The 17,605-nt window shown below is 33.8% G+C and overlaps 2 protein-coding genes across 2 annotated transcripts; one reads left to right on the top strand and one right to left on the bottom strand.

Moving 5' to 3' along the window:
- Positions 1 to 727: 727 nt before the first annotated feature.
- Positions 728 to 1,450, bottom strand: LOC145089435 (clathrin light chain 1-like). The gene is made up of 2 exons (XM_079027874.1): positions 1,155 to 1,450; positions 728 to 809 (listed from the first exon to the last, which is right to left on the bottom strand). Exons 1-2 carry the CDS (start codon positions 1,448 to 1,450, stop codon positions 728 to 730), a joined length of 378 nt encoding a protein of 125 aa, XP_078884000.1.
- Positions 1,451 to 3,791: 2,341 nt separating this feature from the next.
- On the top strand, positions 3,792 to 13,032 carry LOC145086588 (long-chain-alcohol oxidase FAO1-like). Its single transcript, XM_079024402.1, has 3 exons — positions 3,792 to 4,090; positions 4,178 to 4,450; positions 11,143 to 13,032. The coding sequence occupies exons 1-3, from the start codon at positions 3,860 to 3,862 to the stop codon at positions 12,862 to 12,864; spliced, it is 2,226 nt and encodes a 741-aa protein (XP_078880528.1). The 5' UTR covers positions 3,792 to 3,859; the 3' UTR covers positions 12,865 to 13,032.
- Positions 13,033 to 17,605: the final 4,573 nt, after the last annotated feature.

The raw sequence follows: 17,605 nt of genomic DNA, 5'->3' as shown, positions 1-17,605 counted from the left end.
TGACTGTTACCAAGAAAATAATTTTTTTTCCATTTTCTTTACATCATTAATGAAAGAGAAAAAAGTTATCAATTTAAAATGATTTTATATTGTTTTACGTGATTATTGTCCATAAAGGAATAAATATCAAACGAATTTATTGAGTATACAATCGATTAAAAATATATAACAGTTAACTAATTTTGTAATTTAATTTTATCAAATAGTGTCATATTCATAACTAAAAATGTCATCGATTTGTCTTTTTTTTTTTGTTTATGAATTGATATCAAAAAATATTTAAGAATTCACCATTTCGTTGCAAATAAATATGCGTTTTATAACAATCATAAATGAATACAACTCTAATCATACATGAATACATTTACAAGAATACAAAAAACGTCTAAATTTCTATATTTTCAGTAGTTATATTCATATAAGAATATAATGTGAATCATAGATGAATTACTACAACATTGTTTTTTTTCTTTATATTTTCTTGTTGCTATCATACATATAGAAACGAAGAGGGATGCCCTATATCATGCTATCAATTTCCATTGTTTACGATTATCCTTATTAGAAACATCAAGCTCTAAATTACACCTGTTCAAAACATAAATCATTAAGGTATGAAATCATGCATTTATAATATACTTCTATTCATTGATTTTAACTACAAATGAGACATTTAACATTGAACTCATATAAGATTACAACTGATTTTTTATCTAAAAACATAGTTCTAATCATCTGCTTCATCAATGATTTGGTTTAGCAACTCTTTCTCTATCTTCTCCTTCTCTTCTAAACGCAATGCATTTTCTCTGTCATGAGAAACATGTTAGGGTTCCGATTCAAAATTCATACAACATATCAGATTACCGTTAGATTAGGGTTGTCAATGAGTCAGATCGAGACTAATCATTCAATGAACTTGATATCAATTATAGTCAAAATAGGTAACAGATATAATCAGAGTTAAATGTCAACTGATTCTCTGAATAATACTACAAAAGCTAATTGATTCTCCTGCCTAAAACTCAAAAGCGTATAACCGATCAAAGCATAAAATGACAATAGAATGAGAAAATTAACCGATGAAATTAATCCATAAGCTTGTGTAATTAAAGAAAAACATAAATAATTAATAAAAATGATAAAGCCCTAACCTCCTCCATTCTTTGAGTGCAAAACCCTCCTCAGGCTGCATCTCCGACAGTGGGGGCAGAATCGATCCATCTAATGCCATATACTCACCTTCGAAGGGCGTTCCATTTTCGTTAAACGATGAAATTTCGGGCTGATCGGGCGATAATCCTCCACCATAAACTAAAATTGGCGTCGGGGACGGATAATTAAATACCTGCTCCTCCTCGGTAACCAAAACTGGAGAGTCTTCAACTACGAAACCATAATCGGAAAGGTGAACTGGATCGGCGACTGAATCATCAAACGAAGAAGACATGGTTGACTTGGTTATCTCGGCGATCTGTTTGTACACGATCGTATTATGTTTGCTTGGTGAACAGGTGAACTGTTATTTTTCTTTTGAATTAAGATTTAAGACTCCTAATATATACGAAAATCGAAGGTGCAAATGATGGAGGCGGTGAACTGATTCAACCCTAGGGAGAGAGAGAGAGAGAGAGAGAGAGAGAGAGAGAGATGAAGAGGGATACGTAATTGGAAATAAGAGTGGCAATGAGAAATTATAGGATTGACCTAAATTTCATTTACTGTTATACCCGTATGCCATTTTAAAAGTTACACTTTACTACAAATAGTTTTAGAATTAACATAAATTACTCGTTTGATAATAACCTTTGATTTGAATATTTATATGGATCAGATGTGTTCTTGCGTTCTAAACCTTTTTGGTGTTCTCAATTGATCATACTCATATATATATATATATATATATATATATATATATATATATATATATATATATATATATAACATAACCACTAATTAATGAAAAATCAGAGAATACCAAGTCACAGAGAAAAAATAACATATATCAATAAGTATTATATTTATTTCGAAAAGCAAAAAAAATTGAAAATGTGAGGGTGGGCCTAGGCCTACCCTGGTCCTAGGGTGACTCTGCCCTTGATTAAATCTATTATGAAAAGAGAAATCGAATATCATCCTATTTTTTTTCTCTTAAGTTCTTTCTACACTTTGGATTGTGACACTTGTCAAATTTAATAAAGTTAATAAATTTTTATTCTATTTGTCATCATCGTAGAGTGGTAGGTGGTAGGGGTGAGCAAAAACCGAACCGTAAACCAAAAAAAACAAAAAAAAAAAACCGCATAAACCAAAACCGAAAAACCGAAACCGAAATGAAAACCGATGGTGCGGTTTTTAGTTTTGCAAAAACCAAAAATACTCGGTGCGGTGCGGTTTCTAGTCTCCCAAAAACCGCAAAAAACCGAACTGCACCGTATATATATATATATATATATATATATATATATATATATATATACACACACACACACACACATTAAGTGTTGATATTTATAAAAACCAAGAACTTATGACAATTAAAATTTCTATAAATGTAAATATCTATCTTATCTATCGAAGGATGAATGTATATTTTTAAGCATACATTTAGTAGTATTTACAATAGCAAATAATGTTTATGACATTTTTTTTAACATTCAAATATGAAGAGTATTAGTGATATAATATCACTTTTATGAATACATTAATTGATATTATTTTATGTACTTGTGAAATAAATATTATATTAAATTTGTATTATATTGAAGCATTAGAAATATGTTGGATGAGTGGTTATGTAATTTGATTTCAAACCAAGAGGTGGTGGTATCGGTTAATCTCCGATTAATGATTAGCACTTCTCATCTGAACCAAATTAACTCGCTGAGTTACTTGAGTTTGATTAAAATGAAAACCGAAAATAAAAGCTAACAAAATACCGCAAAAAAAAAAAAAAAAAAAAAAAAAAAAAAAAAACCGCAATAAAAAACCGAACGGTGTGGTTTCTAAATTTCAAAAAAACGAAGTTGCGGTTTTCGGTTTGGTTTTGGCAAAAAACCGCACCGAGCCGCACCATGCTCACCCCTAGTAGGTGAAATGGGTAGAAAAAATAATTGGGTGTTTGAGATTGCTTATTTGAAGTGCTTATTGATTTATTTAGGTTTCATACCAATAATAACGATTTTAGTGTTTGGATAAAACAATTTCATAAGCACTTATTAATTTAAATAATGATTTTTTATAAGTCACTTCTTGCTTAGTTACTAACGTATTTAATAAGTTTTCTATAAGATTGTTTTATTATTACATACAAAATAAAAGTTTGCCGAATAACTTATCAACTTATTTTTTTATACAAAATAAACGAATCAAAATACTTTTTTAGAACTCGGTTTTGATTTAATTTCTTTTATAAAAAAGTTGACATTTTAACCATCTGATTCTAATTGGTGTGCTTTCATCAACCAAGTATTCCTTCGGGAATTAACTTAAATCATTTCTTTAACTACTATAATTCTAGTCAGCGACTTCAATATTGATTTGGTAATTAATATCATTTGGTTACAACTAGAGCTAAGTGTTTTACATTTTTTTTGTTGGAATCTACCATTCTTAAAGTTTGCATGTGACTACATGGTATTAACAAAGTTAGTATTAAAGTTACTACCGGTTAAACAATTGTGCTTTTCGCTTCACTATACACACAGCAAGAGACCCTGGCCCATCTTTCCATATTTCAACGTCGAGGAACCTAACAAAACCTTTAATATATAAATATTACCATAGTATATGATACCAAAACATATACAACCTCAATTCCACTTGAAATCAACATAGTATAATTTACAAACACAGAGAGATGTGTGACGAGAGTGAGGGTGAGTGTCACCCTCTGTTACGAGGTGGGAGAACCGAAGAGTACCAAACAAAAAGCTTTTCTTCATCAGAAATGGAGACTCTGAGCAGCTTATGTGACGTCATCCTGCAACCACTCCCTTTGAATTCTCTTGATGATAATGGCAACAAGGTAGAAGAATCAATCCGTTCATTCTCAACTGCTTCTGGCTCTCAATACTCAGTACCAACGAAGGTAACATCAATCTAAATGTTCAATATTTTCGATTCGAATTCTAGTATTGTTAGTTGTTAATTACCAAAGTGATGGAATTGGAAACAGGTAGCTCATCATTTGATGAAGAGGGGGTTTCTTGAAGCAGTAATGGTGGTGAGATTGGTCGTAGCACTTCTTTCCACCAGACTGGGTACCTTTTTACTTTCTGGATCTCTTTGTTTATCTCATAAATGGCCATACGTAAAGAAATTTTCAGAAATTCCCTTACATAAGAGGGAGAAGGTTCTGCAGAAGTGGTTTAATAATAGATTTCTAACTCCTATCAGACTCGGGTTTGTGTTCCTCAAGACTCTCTGCCTTCTGGTATTCTTTTCTCAGGTGATCTCTTCTTCCATTTTTGTCTTTGTTTGCCTATTATTCCCGACTTAAAAAAAAAAAACAGAAAGTTCTGATCATAATCTTAGAAAATAGATGCCTAGTATAAATTTTAAGTAAAAGTGTAAAACAATGTGCATGAGACAAGTATGACCCACATATTTGATTGGCCAAAACCAATAATTTGACGATGAAGACATTGTCTAAGTTATTTTTATAGTACACATGAAACATGCCAACTTTCTATTGAATACTCCAACTACCACTGTCATAATCATGTTAAATGATCTAAGCAATCAAAGAGACCTTTTCAACAAGTAAACGCAAATATCCTTCACCATTAGACCTAGATTTCGGCAGAAGGATTAATTTTCTAATAACCACGAGTTGGCCTACACTGTCCCACCTTCAAGCATTACATTAGAGGTAAATTTGGCATACAGCCGAATGGTAATGTATAAAAAGATCAACATTGAACAAATACAATCGAACAACACAATATAGAGTGGAAGGAAAAAATTCTATGAAATGGCACTATTGAGAAGGTTAAATCACTGATAAATCTCAAAAGAGAAAGGTGAGAAAGATGATTTAGTTGAATGATTAAAGTTAACATTTAAATGTCTTTTTATAATAATCAGAACACAATACTAAAACTACTAAGAATAAGAATAGTTTCCCAACTAGTAAGGACTCCTTAATATCATCTAATACATATTAAATGATATATATTTACAGAGTTAATAATAAAAGAAAGAACATGTAACAGAAAATAAGAAAAGTTGCATATAAGGGAAGTAAATGCAAACACTGCTCAAATCAAAGACAAGTTTATCGACTCCTTCAGAATCTTCACCCAATCTCGTTTTATAACCGATGCATGGGCCTATTAGGGAGGAGGGTGTCATTCCTCCGAACCCACTCAACCACAACCACATCAGTTTTTCTCTTTCATTTTTATTCATCTTTCTTAACCCACAACACACGGAAACCCTATCTTTTTCAACCCATTCAATTAAAAAAAATACAAAACAATCAAGGTAAAATCTTAATTAACAATAGAGTTACCGTCGGTACCACTCTTTTTTCAGCGTGTTGTTTAATTGGTTTCACTAACCCATGTCATCCTTTCTTTCTACTGTCACTCTCTTATTTTCTCTTGTACCATGTGTTTTAAGACTTGTACCTTAGTTGTTTTGTATTTTTTTATTGAGTGGGTTGAGAAATACAAGATTTATGTGTATTGTGGGTTGAAAAAGATGAAGAAAAAAGAGAGACAAAAACGGATATGAGTGGGTTCAGTGGGTTGGGAGGGAATGACTCCCTCCTCCCTTAGGGTAAATAGACCACCAAGTAGATTCAATAATGTCGTGCAGTTGCTTATGCTTTCTTGATAATTAAATATCAAAGTAGTCATCCTATAGCAGGTATGGTAACTCTTGCATGTAACCCAAATGAGGGTCAAAGTGGTATGAGAACGTGTTAAACGTTCCATGCAATCTACCATAAAAAGTTTTTTCTTTTCAGTTTTCTTCCGTTGATGATTTTGTTGTATTTAACACCTGACAAACTAACAACTCAACGATTAGTATTGTGTACTGATATCAAATTATTAGAAATAATAAATTCAAACAAGCCAAGAAATAATATTGAGAATTGTATGTGAATTCTTTGCAAATAATAAATCCAATTATAACTACTTAATTACCAAATTTCGTCTAGAAAACCATGTTGATCTTTCGTGATGATATATGAATAAAAGAAATGGTAAAAGTAGATTATCCGATTGTTGTCGGACGAATTACCATACAAGACATAAAACATAAATCAAGTTGAAGATAGTTGAATCCTGACTGATGAACACGACACGAGATGACTGATGTCCTTCAAGGTTTTTATGTTCTTCAATGGCTATAAGTTTTAGCATAAAATCCTAGGATTTAATGAAAATGATGGTTCTCTCCAACATCTATAGAAGAACCAATAAACATATAACAAATACTATGAACCTTAAAGACTATAGTGGCATTGAGAGAGAAGTGAGAGCAAAGTAGATGATTGATTTTTGGGGTATGGACTACAACTGTAGGAGAGCTATATTTATAATCCCATAAACCCGAAGAGGATGCCAAAAAAGGCAAAGTGTAATGCTGAGAACCTCCTCTCATGGTTGGTCATGTATCACAAATTGTTTGCTAGGGAAAAAACCCTAGGTGTGACCCGTTTCTCTCCTAGAAATACGTTTTCTGGATGAATCTCGAAGCATCTATGAGTCTATCTATAAAATAAATATGCGATTAACACGCTGACTGGGTTGGTCCAACTTGATCTGACCCAAACCCTGCTGAAATTAAAAGCTTGTTAGTCAAACTGATTGATGTCGCGGTCAAAGTGCAAAGTGCGTCCAAATCACCATAGTTTGCATACCTTGCGTCTTGCCTCCTCAGCACTATTCGCTTCGCCCATCCCGTTACTAGATGATGTAAATACTTAAGATGAGAAAATTCTTATAAACATTCTTAATGTCTTCCCTGCTTATATGGGAGAAAAAGAAAGTAGCACACTTGTTAGTTCCTTCATAACTTTCAACCCCCCCCCCCCCCCCTCCACCGCATCCTCATCAAGTTGGAAAGTTTCCATTCACTCATATAAATAAGGTTACATAGATGTCATGAAGATTTAACCCTTGTTTAATGTAGACATATAAAAAGAGATAGATTCTGTTTCATCCACAAACATCACCTCTCATCTTTGCATTCGCACCGAGTGTGGTGACACCATCTCTAAATCATACAAGCATATTTTTATAACATCCTATTTGTTATATGTCACTAAAATTTATTAAGAATTTCAACTCAATCTTGTTCTCAACAATGACATACTATCATACCTCGCATAGATAAATCATTACTGATAGTACATTCTATTGTTACCAACTTCATTATTAACCATTAAACATGAGAATTTGACATACAAATTTCAAGTTGCGTTTCTATTACTAATGATTATATTATTATTTTAGACCAATGAATCTCATGGTGGTTCTAACTAAATACTTTGAGAAAGGTTTGGTAAGTAGATCTTCCAATTGGCTACTTTTCATGACATAAACAACTTTAGATAACACCGTATTCAGTTAGGTGTCACATAATTGTCTCAAAGACCAACATATCTTGACTTTTTTTATGCATAACATTGCATACTTTAGACAACGTGGCTTTCGCTATATGTGGAAATAGATGCCTTAGAATACCCTAGAGTTGGATATCCAAAAGTAGATGTCTAATCTATTGTTTTTAATTTCATGTTTCTACTAAGGCAATAAGCTTGGTCTCTATCGTTGAGTGAGCTATACATTTTTTCTTACATGCCCGCTAAAAAGCTCGTCCATCTAGAGTATCATTCCAACCACTCAAGGATTTCCAATTATTAGTGTGATCTATCCAACTAGAATCATAATACCATTCTAGTATTCTTCTAGATGTCATGTATATCAACTCAAGAGTGTGTGTCCTTTTCGGCTACCCTAGTATGCATATTATTGCCTTCCAGTGATCTATTCTTGGATTGACAATATATTGTCTATGTTTGCTTGTAGTGAATTTAGTTTCAGTTAACTACAATGCATGAAATATATCATGTGGTCAATTGCACTAGCATATTCTAGTTGAGAAACTAAAAAGAGCAAGTTTCAGACACTTGAATCAAAAGGAACGCTGACTTTCTTAGTATTTAATTTTTGAAATTTCATTGTAATTTTCTTTATATAATGAAATCCACTCAGAGAAGTCTCACTACATATCACTTTCACGTTGATACCAAGAATTGTATATATTTCTCCTAGATCTTTTATCTTATAGTTCAAGGATAGGTATTTGTCCATCTCAATTACTTCTTCTAGGTGAGTTTCAGTGATTAACATATAGATAAATAATAATTATGTATATGGTTCTGTATTTGGAATATATACACTTCTCAACACGATTGCTAAGAAACCAAAAGTAGTTACATCGGTGTCAAATCCTGCATGCCACTCTTAAGAGCTTGCTTTAAACTATATGACGTTTTAATAACTCCACACACTTTTTTATTGTGCGGTTAGGAGAAACGATTTTGGTTACTCTAAATAAATCTCCCCATAAAAAAACAAGACAAAAAAAACATAAAACCAACCTAAAGATTGTTAAACCTTGACTGCTAAAAGCTGTAAAAAAAAATACTCATGTCGTTAAAGGTTTTAATGTCGATAAATGCAAAGTAAATATTCTAAAACTTGGAAAATAAATAAACATAAAGAAAGTAAATAGGGAAGAGGACATATATCCAATTATATGTGAAGTTATCAAAAATAATAAATCCAATTATTATTAACTACTTATAAGTTTATTATAGAAATCAAATTGTTCCGTTGTGATCATGTATGAATATAAGAAAGGTAGAAAAAGATTGTCATAGAATTAAAATAAACGACATAAAACACAACATGAAGATCGTTAAATATTGACACTGAAATAGTGTCCTTAAATGTTTTTAAGTTGCTCAATGGTAGAATCGACGATTCCTAAAGGCAGAGAATGGCCCTTACTCTGTCCCACACATTGTATTACTACCGGTCCTACCATACAACATCTACCCACACGGTCCGGAGATAGGGATGATCCAATAGAAATATGAAATTTCGATTGTTCAAAGAATAAGATAGGTTCTATTAAGTACGGGTTGTATTGATGACCAAGAGGACTTTGGAGAAGAAGCAAACTTTCACTCTCCCTAACAAAAACTCTTCCCAACATACCATGGTCATCATTAACGCAACAAAAATACTCGGAAACTTGAAGAATGCAGAGGGTCAGAGAAATCATAGAAACCAAAGGAGATTCTTGATTTTTAGGTGTGGAATACGACTCAATGGAGATGTATTTATAGTTGTAGTGACCCTAAGAGGTTTCCAAAAAATGTGGATTATAAAGTCGACAGCCCTAAAGATAGCTCGTCATGTGTCACACATTCTAAAAATAGGATTATAGGAGAGACCCTAGTTGCGACACCTGGCTCTCTAAGCAACGTGTTATCTATCTGATTCCAACAATGCTTCTATAAGTTACTTAGAGAGCAATGTGTTGTATGGGTCGGGAATTTTTCAGATAGATAACACTTTAATCCTTGAAAAAATTATAGTGCATGGGCCGGGAATTTTTCATGTCTCACATCATCGGCGAAGCTAGCTAGACACACATATGGGCTTTTTCCATCCCTTAATATCCATTAATATATTCCTTTGAAGAATTATGGTGAGAAAATCCTTGTAAACTCTCTTAATGTTCTTCCCCATCTATACCAGATAAAGAAAACTAGCATACGTTCTAGTTCCTTATTAAATTTTGATAAATTTTTTATTTTAGTCGATTAGTTTCCCAACCTTACGTCACCAGACATCACTTTAATCATAGAAAAATTCTCGGCCCATCCAATGTTTTATTATTTTTTTCCAAGAATAATCATATATATAAGCCTACAGAAAGATATTATTCAATCGTGAATGAAACGATCATTTCAATTAGGAAAATCAGCCTCTTAGTCCACTTCTCTCTAAGATTATTATAAACCAAAAACCAAGCCCAAAGTCTAGATCAAAAAATAGCCTACATAATCAATTACTTTAGCCTTAATTAATGTCTTCGCATTTATCAATCTTTTCTTAAAGAACTTTTCATACATATTAATCATTTTTTTATGGTCTTATTCCAATCTCTTTATTGATTATATTAAAACCAAATATCATCCACTTTAATTGTTTTTTTATTAATCCATGAAAAACAATAGATTATTCCATGGCTACTGTAAAATACGACCTTTCACTTTTCGATTAATTGTTGCACCCGATTTTTACCTTAGCACGTGAAGATGCAAGACCCATGGCGTGAATCTTATTACACCCCCATAATAACATTCTCAAATAAGTACAAGATAAAAGAATCACGTGGTTGTAGTTTGGTCAAAACTCGAATCATTTTGCATGAAGAAAGATCTTAATAGTAAGATGCATCTTAGGCAACACTACATAAACTTCGAAAATAAGGTAATTTAATTAGTCACTTTGATTCTAAAGAAATCTTTGAAATTAGTGTCATATTTATCTTTTGCGTTCTTTCCTTGCCCATCAAGTTAATTATTATTATTATTATTATTATTATTATTATTATTATTATTATTGTTGTTGTTATTAGTATTATATAAGGACCATAGATAAATTTTTTATTTCTCTTTTTTTTTCGACTTACACGAAACAATTAAGCCAAGTAATCTTTCAAGATTATGGAGACTAATATAGTGTTGTTCAAAGTGATTTTTCCATTATTCTTTATTTTTCTTATCTCTAACGTGTTCTCTGGCTGGAATAACAACCCAATGCCCACAATAAACCCAATCCATGCATATATACCGGAATAGATACTCCCAACTCTACGGCATGGTGATTCTTAAACCCTTCACTATTTCTACAAGTATACCATACCAGAATACCGGAACCAATCCTGTGCCACTGAATCAAGATTTTAATCCATCTAATATTGAAATCACTGGATAACAAAATAAAACTTATTTAGGACTAAACATATTTAAGAAGTCTCTTCACTCTAAGCAAGAGTTAATATACAAATTTTCAACTGATGGAAATTTTGGAATGTTCCCAATAGGTGGGTGAGAAAGCAGATAATCCTGCATGGAAAGCCATCGGCTACCACATAGACATCACCGAAGAACATCCCAAAGAGGACCACAACGAGCGCCCTTTACAGAAAGGAATGGTGGAAATCATGAAAGAAAACGATCAAACTCTTGTACATTCTCTTCTTCAAAAAGGCCTGGATGTAACCGAAGAATTCAAAGAAAACATTTGCAAAATCAAATGCGATGTTGTAATAGTCGGCTCTGGTTGTGGTGGTGGTGTTGCAGCTGCCATTCTCGCAAAATCCGGCAAGAAAGTTGTGGTTCTTGAAAAAGGAAACTACTTTACTCAAAAAGATTATTCAAAACTCGAAGGACCTTCTCTGGATCAACTCTATGAATCAGGAGGAATACTTCCTACCCTTGATGGTAAAATAATGATTCAAGCAGGAGCCACAGTAGGTGGTGGCTCAGCAGTCAACTGGTCAGCTTGCATTAGAACACCACAACCCGTGCTTCAAGAATGGGCTGAAGAAGAAAACATGAAGTTATACGAAAGCCACGAGTATATGTCTGCAATGAACAAAGTGTGTGAAAGAATCGGTGTTACTAAAAAATGCACAAGAGAAGGGTTCCAGAATCAAGTTCTTCGTAAAGGGTGTCAGAATCTTGGTCTAAAAGTTGAAGATGTCCCACAAAACACATCAAAGAATCATTATTGTGGTTCTTGTTGTTATGGTTGCAGATCAGGGGATAAAAAGGGAACCGATTCCACATGGTTGGTTGATGCAGTTGATCATGGGGCTGTGATCATAACCGGATGTAATGCAAAGAAATTTATCTTAACAAGTAACAAAGGAAAGAAAAGAAGAAAGAAGTGTGTAGGAGTAATTGCTCAAGTTTTAAACCAAGAAATCTCTAAAAGATTACACATCGAAGCAAAAGTCACAGTTTCTGCATGTGGGTCTCTTTTAACACCACCTTTAATGATATCCAGCGGTCTCAAAAACCCTAACATTGGCCGGAATCTTCATATGCATCCCGTTGCAATGGCATGGGGATACTTTCCAGAAAGCGATGACTCGGATCTTACAGGAAAAAACCAGGAGGGGGGAATATTGACATCTGTTCATAATCCAGGGTCAGATGAGACGTACATCTTGGAAGTCCCAGCACTAGGGCCTGGATCTTTTGCTGCTTTATGTCCATGGATTTCTGGGAAAGACTTAAAAGAAAGAATGCTGAAATTCTCACGAACAGCTCATGTATTTTCATTGGTGAGAGACCGAGGATCTGGAAAAGTGACATCAGCAGGAAGGATAGGTTATAAATTTAGCAAATTTGACAATGCAAGCATCAAGAAAGGGTTGAGACAGGCGTTAAGGGTGTTGATTGCAGCAGGAGCTGTTGAAGTGGGTACTCAAAGAAGCGATGGACAGAGATTGAAATGCAAAGGGACAAGTGAAAAGGAGATAGAGGAGTTCTTGGAGACAGTAGATGCTGTTGGGGGTCCGATGTCAATGGTGAAAGATTGGAATATTTATTGTTCGGCTCATCAAATGGGGAGTTGCAGAATGGGGAAAAGTGAGAAGGAAGGTGCAGTGGATGAGAATGGGGAGAGCTGGGAAGCGGAGGGACTTTATGTTTGTGATGGGAGTATTCTACCGAGTGCTGTTGGTGTCAATCCCATGATCACAATTCAGTCGACTGCTTATTGCCTTGCTGAAAGAATTGCAGACACTTTCGGATGAAAAGATGTATGTAAGATTTGAAGTTAATTAATAATGGAAGTGTATTATAGAGTATACTGTCAACTGTATTATAGAGTATACTGTCAACTAAATGGTTTGTGAAGTTGATGTAGTAGCTTGTGTATGTTACTTCGCTACTGAATAAAAAGATCTTCCATTGTTGGTGAAGTGCATGGTTGGTGAAACACGAGCATGAAATTACCGAACTGTGATTGGTGGAAACCAACACAAACATTGCCATTTTGGGGATGTACTACTGATCAACCTGATTATGAAGGGCTTATAGGTTTTTAAGTTTTTGTAAGACACTTTTTGTCTATTTATCATCTTCTTGACATTCAACAAAGCAGAACTTTAAATGGCATATAGTAATTAAAAAATGAATAAAAAATCAAAACTCGTCTTAAGAGATAGAAAGAAAAAGAAAAGAAACTGATCTTCAAATGTTGGTTATAACCCTCAAATTTGTAGATGGGTTTTTGTATAAATATTGTAACAGCAAACACTCACTATTGACTTGAACATGGTAAATGTTGGCCGGTGGTAAGTTCCTTCGGGGCAAAGTAACATAGGGATGACTTTTGGAAATCCTTGATGGTTAAGATAAATAAACTCAAGGTGGAAATTGTTAATGTATTCCTTGGAACCTGAGCTAAAACAGGGTGAACAAATTAAAATGTGAATGACAATTTCGAAAAGATAAGTGTTTTGAACGCGCTTTGGGTCGTTAGGCCCTCAGCCATACACGAAAATCAGTTATCCCATCGGGGTGCCAGGGTAAAATGGGAGTAACACTACAACATTAACACCATGTGGCCATGACATTTTCTGAACGTGTACCGATGACAAGTCGTTGAGATGGAGTATACCTACCAAAAAGTCGCCGGCATAGAGTCTTTGGCATAGAGTCGTTGGCACCAACCTGTCGGGATAGATCAAAAAAGTCGTCGACATAGGTGTCATTGGGATAGGTTCCCCTGTACCGACGACATGTCACCAATTATGTGGGAATGATTTCTAAAAAAAAAAAAGTTTTATTAATTACATGTGGCGAGGACATGTCGTCGGGATAGGTACCACCTATAGCAACAACATGTTGACGATATAGAGACCACATATAGCAACGGCATGCCATCGCCATGGGTCCGATTGTCAATCGAATAGCTATAAAGACGACAAGTCGTCGGGATAGCCACCTGATGTTTTTTTTTTTAGTTTTATAGATTGTGTAAATTTACCAATCGTGCATTTTTAACAAATCCAAACATTTTGCAGTATATATCAAATGAGATACAATAGCTAGTTACCATTGCTCAAATTCAAAACATCAAATTCAAGTTTAATATTACAAGTCAAATTAGATACAATAAATAGCTAACATAGTTCAAAATAACACAAAAAAATAATACAAAATATCAACCATCATTATCATATTCTTCTTCTTCCCCCGTCCTCTCGGGCTCGACATTTTCTTGTGATGCGAATACGGGGAGGTTTCTTTTTGGGTTTTATGAACGCAACAGAAAATAAGATTAACGATAAGAAAACAAGAACAATGGTAACTTGCTCGACAAGAAACAAAAAAACATAGATGCGATAAACAACCTTGACCTATAGATTGAGTATCGATGAAAACAAATCAACACCTACTGATTTAAATTTGAATCAACCTAGAATACGCGTCCTAGAATTGACAAAGGGGCGAGTGCGTAACTCAACAAAACAAAGTTTTTCAAAATTCAATTCATTCAACTATTCTCAAATGTTCAACAAAAAGGGTTATTTATAGTGTAGCAACGATTACAAAATAAAAGGAAACTAATAGATAAAAGGAAAGTAATAAATAAAAAAGAAACTATTAAATAAAGGCTAAAAGTAAGTAACACGTCTCTAGAATCTTCTCGCTCTAGCCGACATCAATAGCCATGCAAGTTCCTCCCAAAAAGCCCTTAGAATTCTGAGAATCACAACCACTTTTCCAACGTTTGCATCTAACCTCACTCCGACGTTGTTCGCATTGACTGAGGATCACAACTGGTCACCAGGAGTTCCAAGGCGTTCTGACAATTTGCAACAGTCACAACGCATCGTTGTTAATCGCACTCCGAAATGGTTCGCATCCTTGTTCGCATCCAAAAACTCTAGGTTGCGATGGATTGCGATCGATCGCATCCCGTCACACCCAGTCGCAACGTGAACCCTTTTTGCGTTCGATTCCACTTTCGCACTCACCCTTCTCACATCCATCGACCTTTTCATTAACATCGCCTTTTCCATTAAAATCACCTTTTTCACTCAAATTACCTTTTGCATTCGCATCATCTTGAGAGGTATTTCCCTGTAAGGTGCTTCCTTATGTGTTTGAATTGAATAGAAATCTTGGAAATGGTGGTGGTTTGAAGTTAGGAATTCATGCCGCCAATGATGCAAGTAAGGCTTTAAGCAAATTAAGATAGACAATACAATAGATGCTATTGTTGCAAGTATTCTTACATTTGTTGTGCATCAAATTGGGATTGAGATTGAGGAGAGATGTAGAAGTGGAATTCCGTTCATTTGGAATTAGACGGAAGTTGGTGGTTGGTCTCCTACTCACTCCGTGAGCATGCACTCGTGTCGTCCCAAGGGCACATGGAAGACATTGTTCCTTATCTACTTCACCGCCTTCCCCGACCTCACTTTGCATTTTCTCATATTCGTCTTGAATTTTCTACTAAAATAAGGAAAGTAATAAGCACACTACAATTAAATAGTGACGAGGTTATGTTGAACTTTGGTGGGTCACTTGACCCATCTATTTTTTAATTTTATAACAATGTATATACAATAAAAAGTATTGACCCACCTTAAATAATTTTAAATGAACTACCTTAATATTTTAGACAATTAAAATACATGTATTTTTCTAGCCCATATTTTATATTTTAACATCCCAATCCAATATAAATAGCCTAATACAACTTAAGTTAAAAAAAGAAAAAAAAAACAATAATCGTATGAAAGCAAAACAACATTTCCTCTCCAAGTCTGAGAATTATCGAGCGATCAACATCAGTCACCACTCAACAGCCCATACGCCATCTCAGTTGCGAATCGACATCACTCTCAGGTGTGACGGTGCCATCGCCGGCAGTCGACTCGCCCCTCTGCCATTAGTAATGATACAATTGTAAAAATATATTAAGATATAACACCTCGTCGGATACAATTGTAAAAATTTTAAATCTTTTTTGGCTTATAAGATTCGGGCCGATCAAAACCTGCAACTCGTATTGTTTGATTTTTTTTTTACTTTTCTATCGGTTGCATTTAAATAGTGAACCACGTACTTTTACGTTCTAGCGTCGCCACTGCAATTAAACAAACAACTAAATTTAAACATAATAATAATAATAATAATAATAATAATAATAATAATAATAATAATAATAATTACCCAAAAAAAATTATAATTAATAATAGTAATAACATATTTAAAAAATGTATTGATTTCGTTTATCACGTACCCAATCTTCTTGTGCTCGACTTGTACGCCAACCTGAAGCATTTGTCCAACTCTCAATATGTTTCGGCTTCAGTCCTAGTTTTTTCCTATAATAAGTCAAAAACAATATATATATATATATATATATATATATATATATATATATATATATATATATATAAGTGTTAATAAGAATAATAATACTAATATTTTCATTACCTCTAAATGGCGTCGTTGAGCATATGATCTAGATCCATGAGCACTTGTGTGCGGAAGTTCGCGCTAGTAACTTTATTTTTGTCTAATGTGTGTATATTATTTCAAGGTAAATATCAACAAATCAATCATCTTATTCCATGCATCGGGGGACTAATCAGTCGGTGGATGTCTTCTTGACCCTTTCCATACGCCAACCTGAAGCATTTGTCCAACTCTCAATATGTTTCGGCTTCAGTCCTAGTTTTTTCCTATAATAAGTCAAAAACAATATATATATATATATATATATATATATATATATATATATATATATATATATATATATAAGAATAATAATACTAATATTTTCATTACCTCTAAATGGCGTCGTTGAGCATATGATCTAGATCCATGAGCACTTGTGTGCGGAAGTTCGCGCTAGTAACTTTATTTTTGTCTAATGTGTGTATATTATTTCAAGGTAAATATCAACAAATCAATCATCTTATTCCATGCATCGGGGGACTAATCAGTCGGTGGATGTCTTCTTGACCCTTTCCACATCCGCGTATCCACCGACGTCAAAATGTTTTTTCACTTCATGATTGCAATTTCGATATGCTCTTTGCATATCGACTTGGATCCCCGCTTGAACGGGTTCCCACAAATTTGTACCTCGATACATATGAAGATTAAAATAGCTTTGAAAAAAAACATATTTGATTAGTAAAAGAAATATTTAATAAGTGTAAAATTCAATATATATATATATATATATAAAATATATTGTATACTTACTTCTAGCTCATGATATAAACTATATTTGTACTCAGTAGGAACACGACGCCAAGAATGATAATGCAACCTACCTCTTATCCCACTAGGTTTTAGATCAATCTAAAAAAACAATTGTTTGTTGTCCCCCACGAATCGATACGTCCACCCAGATGTATCAAGGCCCACGACCAAAGGATTCCTACTATTCTGTTCATACTAATTGTACAAATTTAAGTTTATTCATTTGCCATGTACGTACACATTTTTCTCTTTTGCTACATT

Source organism: Lactuca serriola, chromosome 2 (assembly GCF_051521515.1).
Source record: "Lactuca serriola cultivar US96UC23 chromosome 2, Lser_US96UC23_V15, whole genome shotgun sequence".
In the NCBI taxonomy this organism is placed as follows: Eukaryota; Viridiplantae; Streptophyta; class Magnoliopsida; order Asterales; family Asteraceae; genus Lactuca; species Lactuca serriola.
The sequence above is the reverse complement of the archived record's forward strand: the minus strand, read 5'-3'. Positions and strand labels throughout refer to the sequence as shown.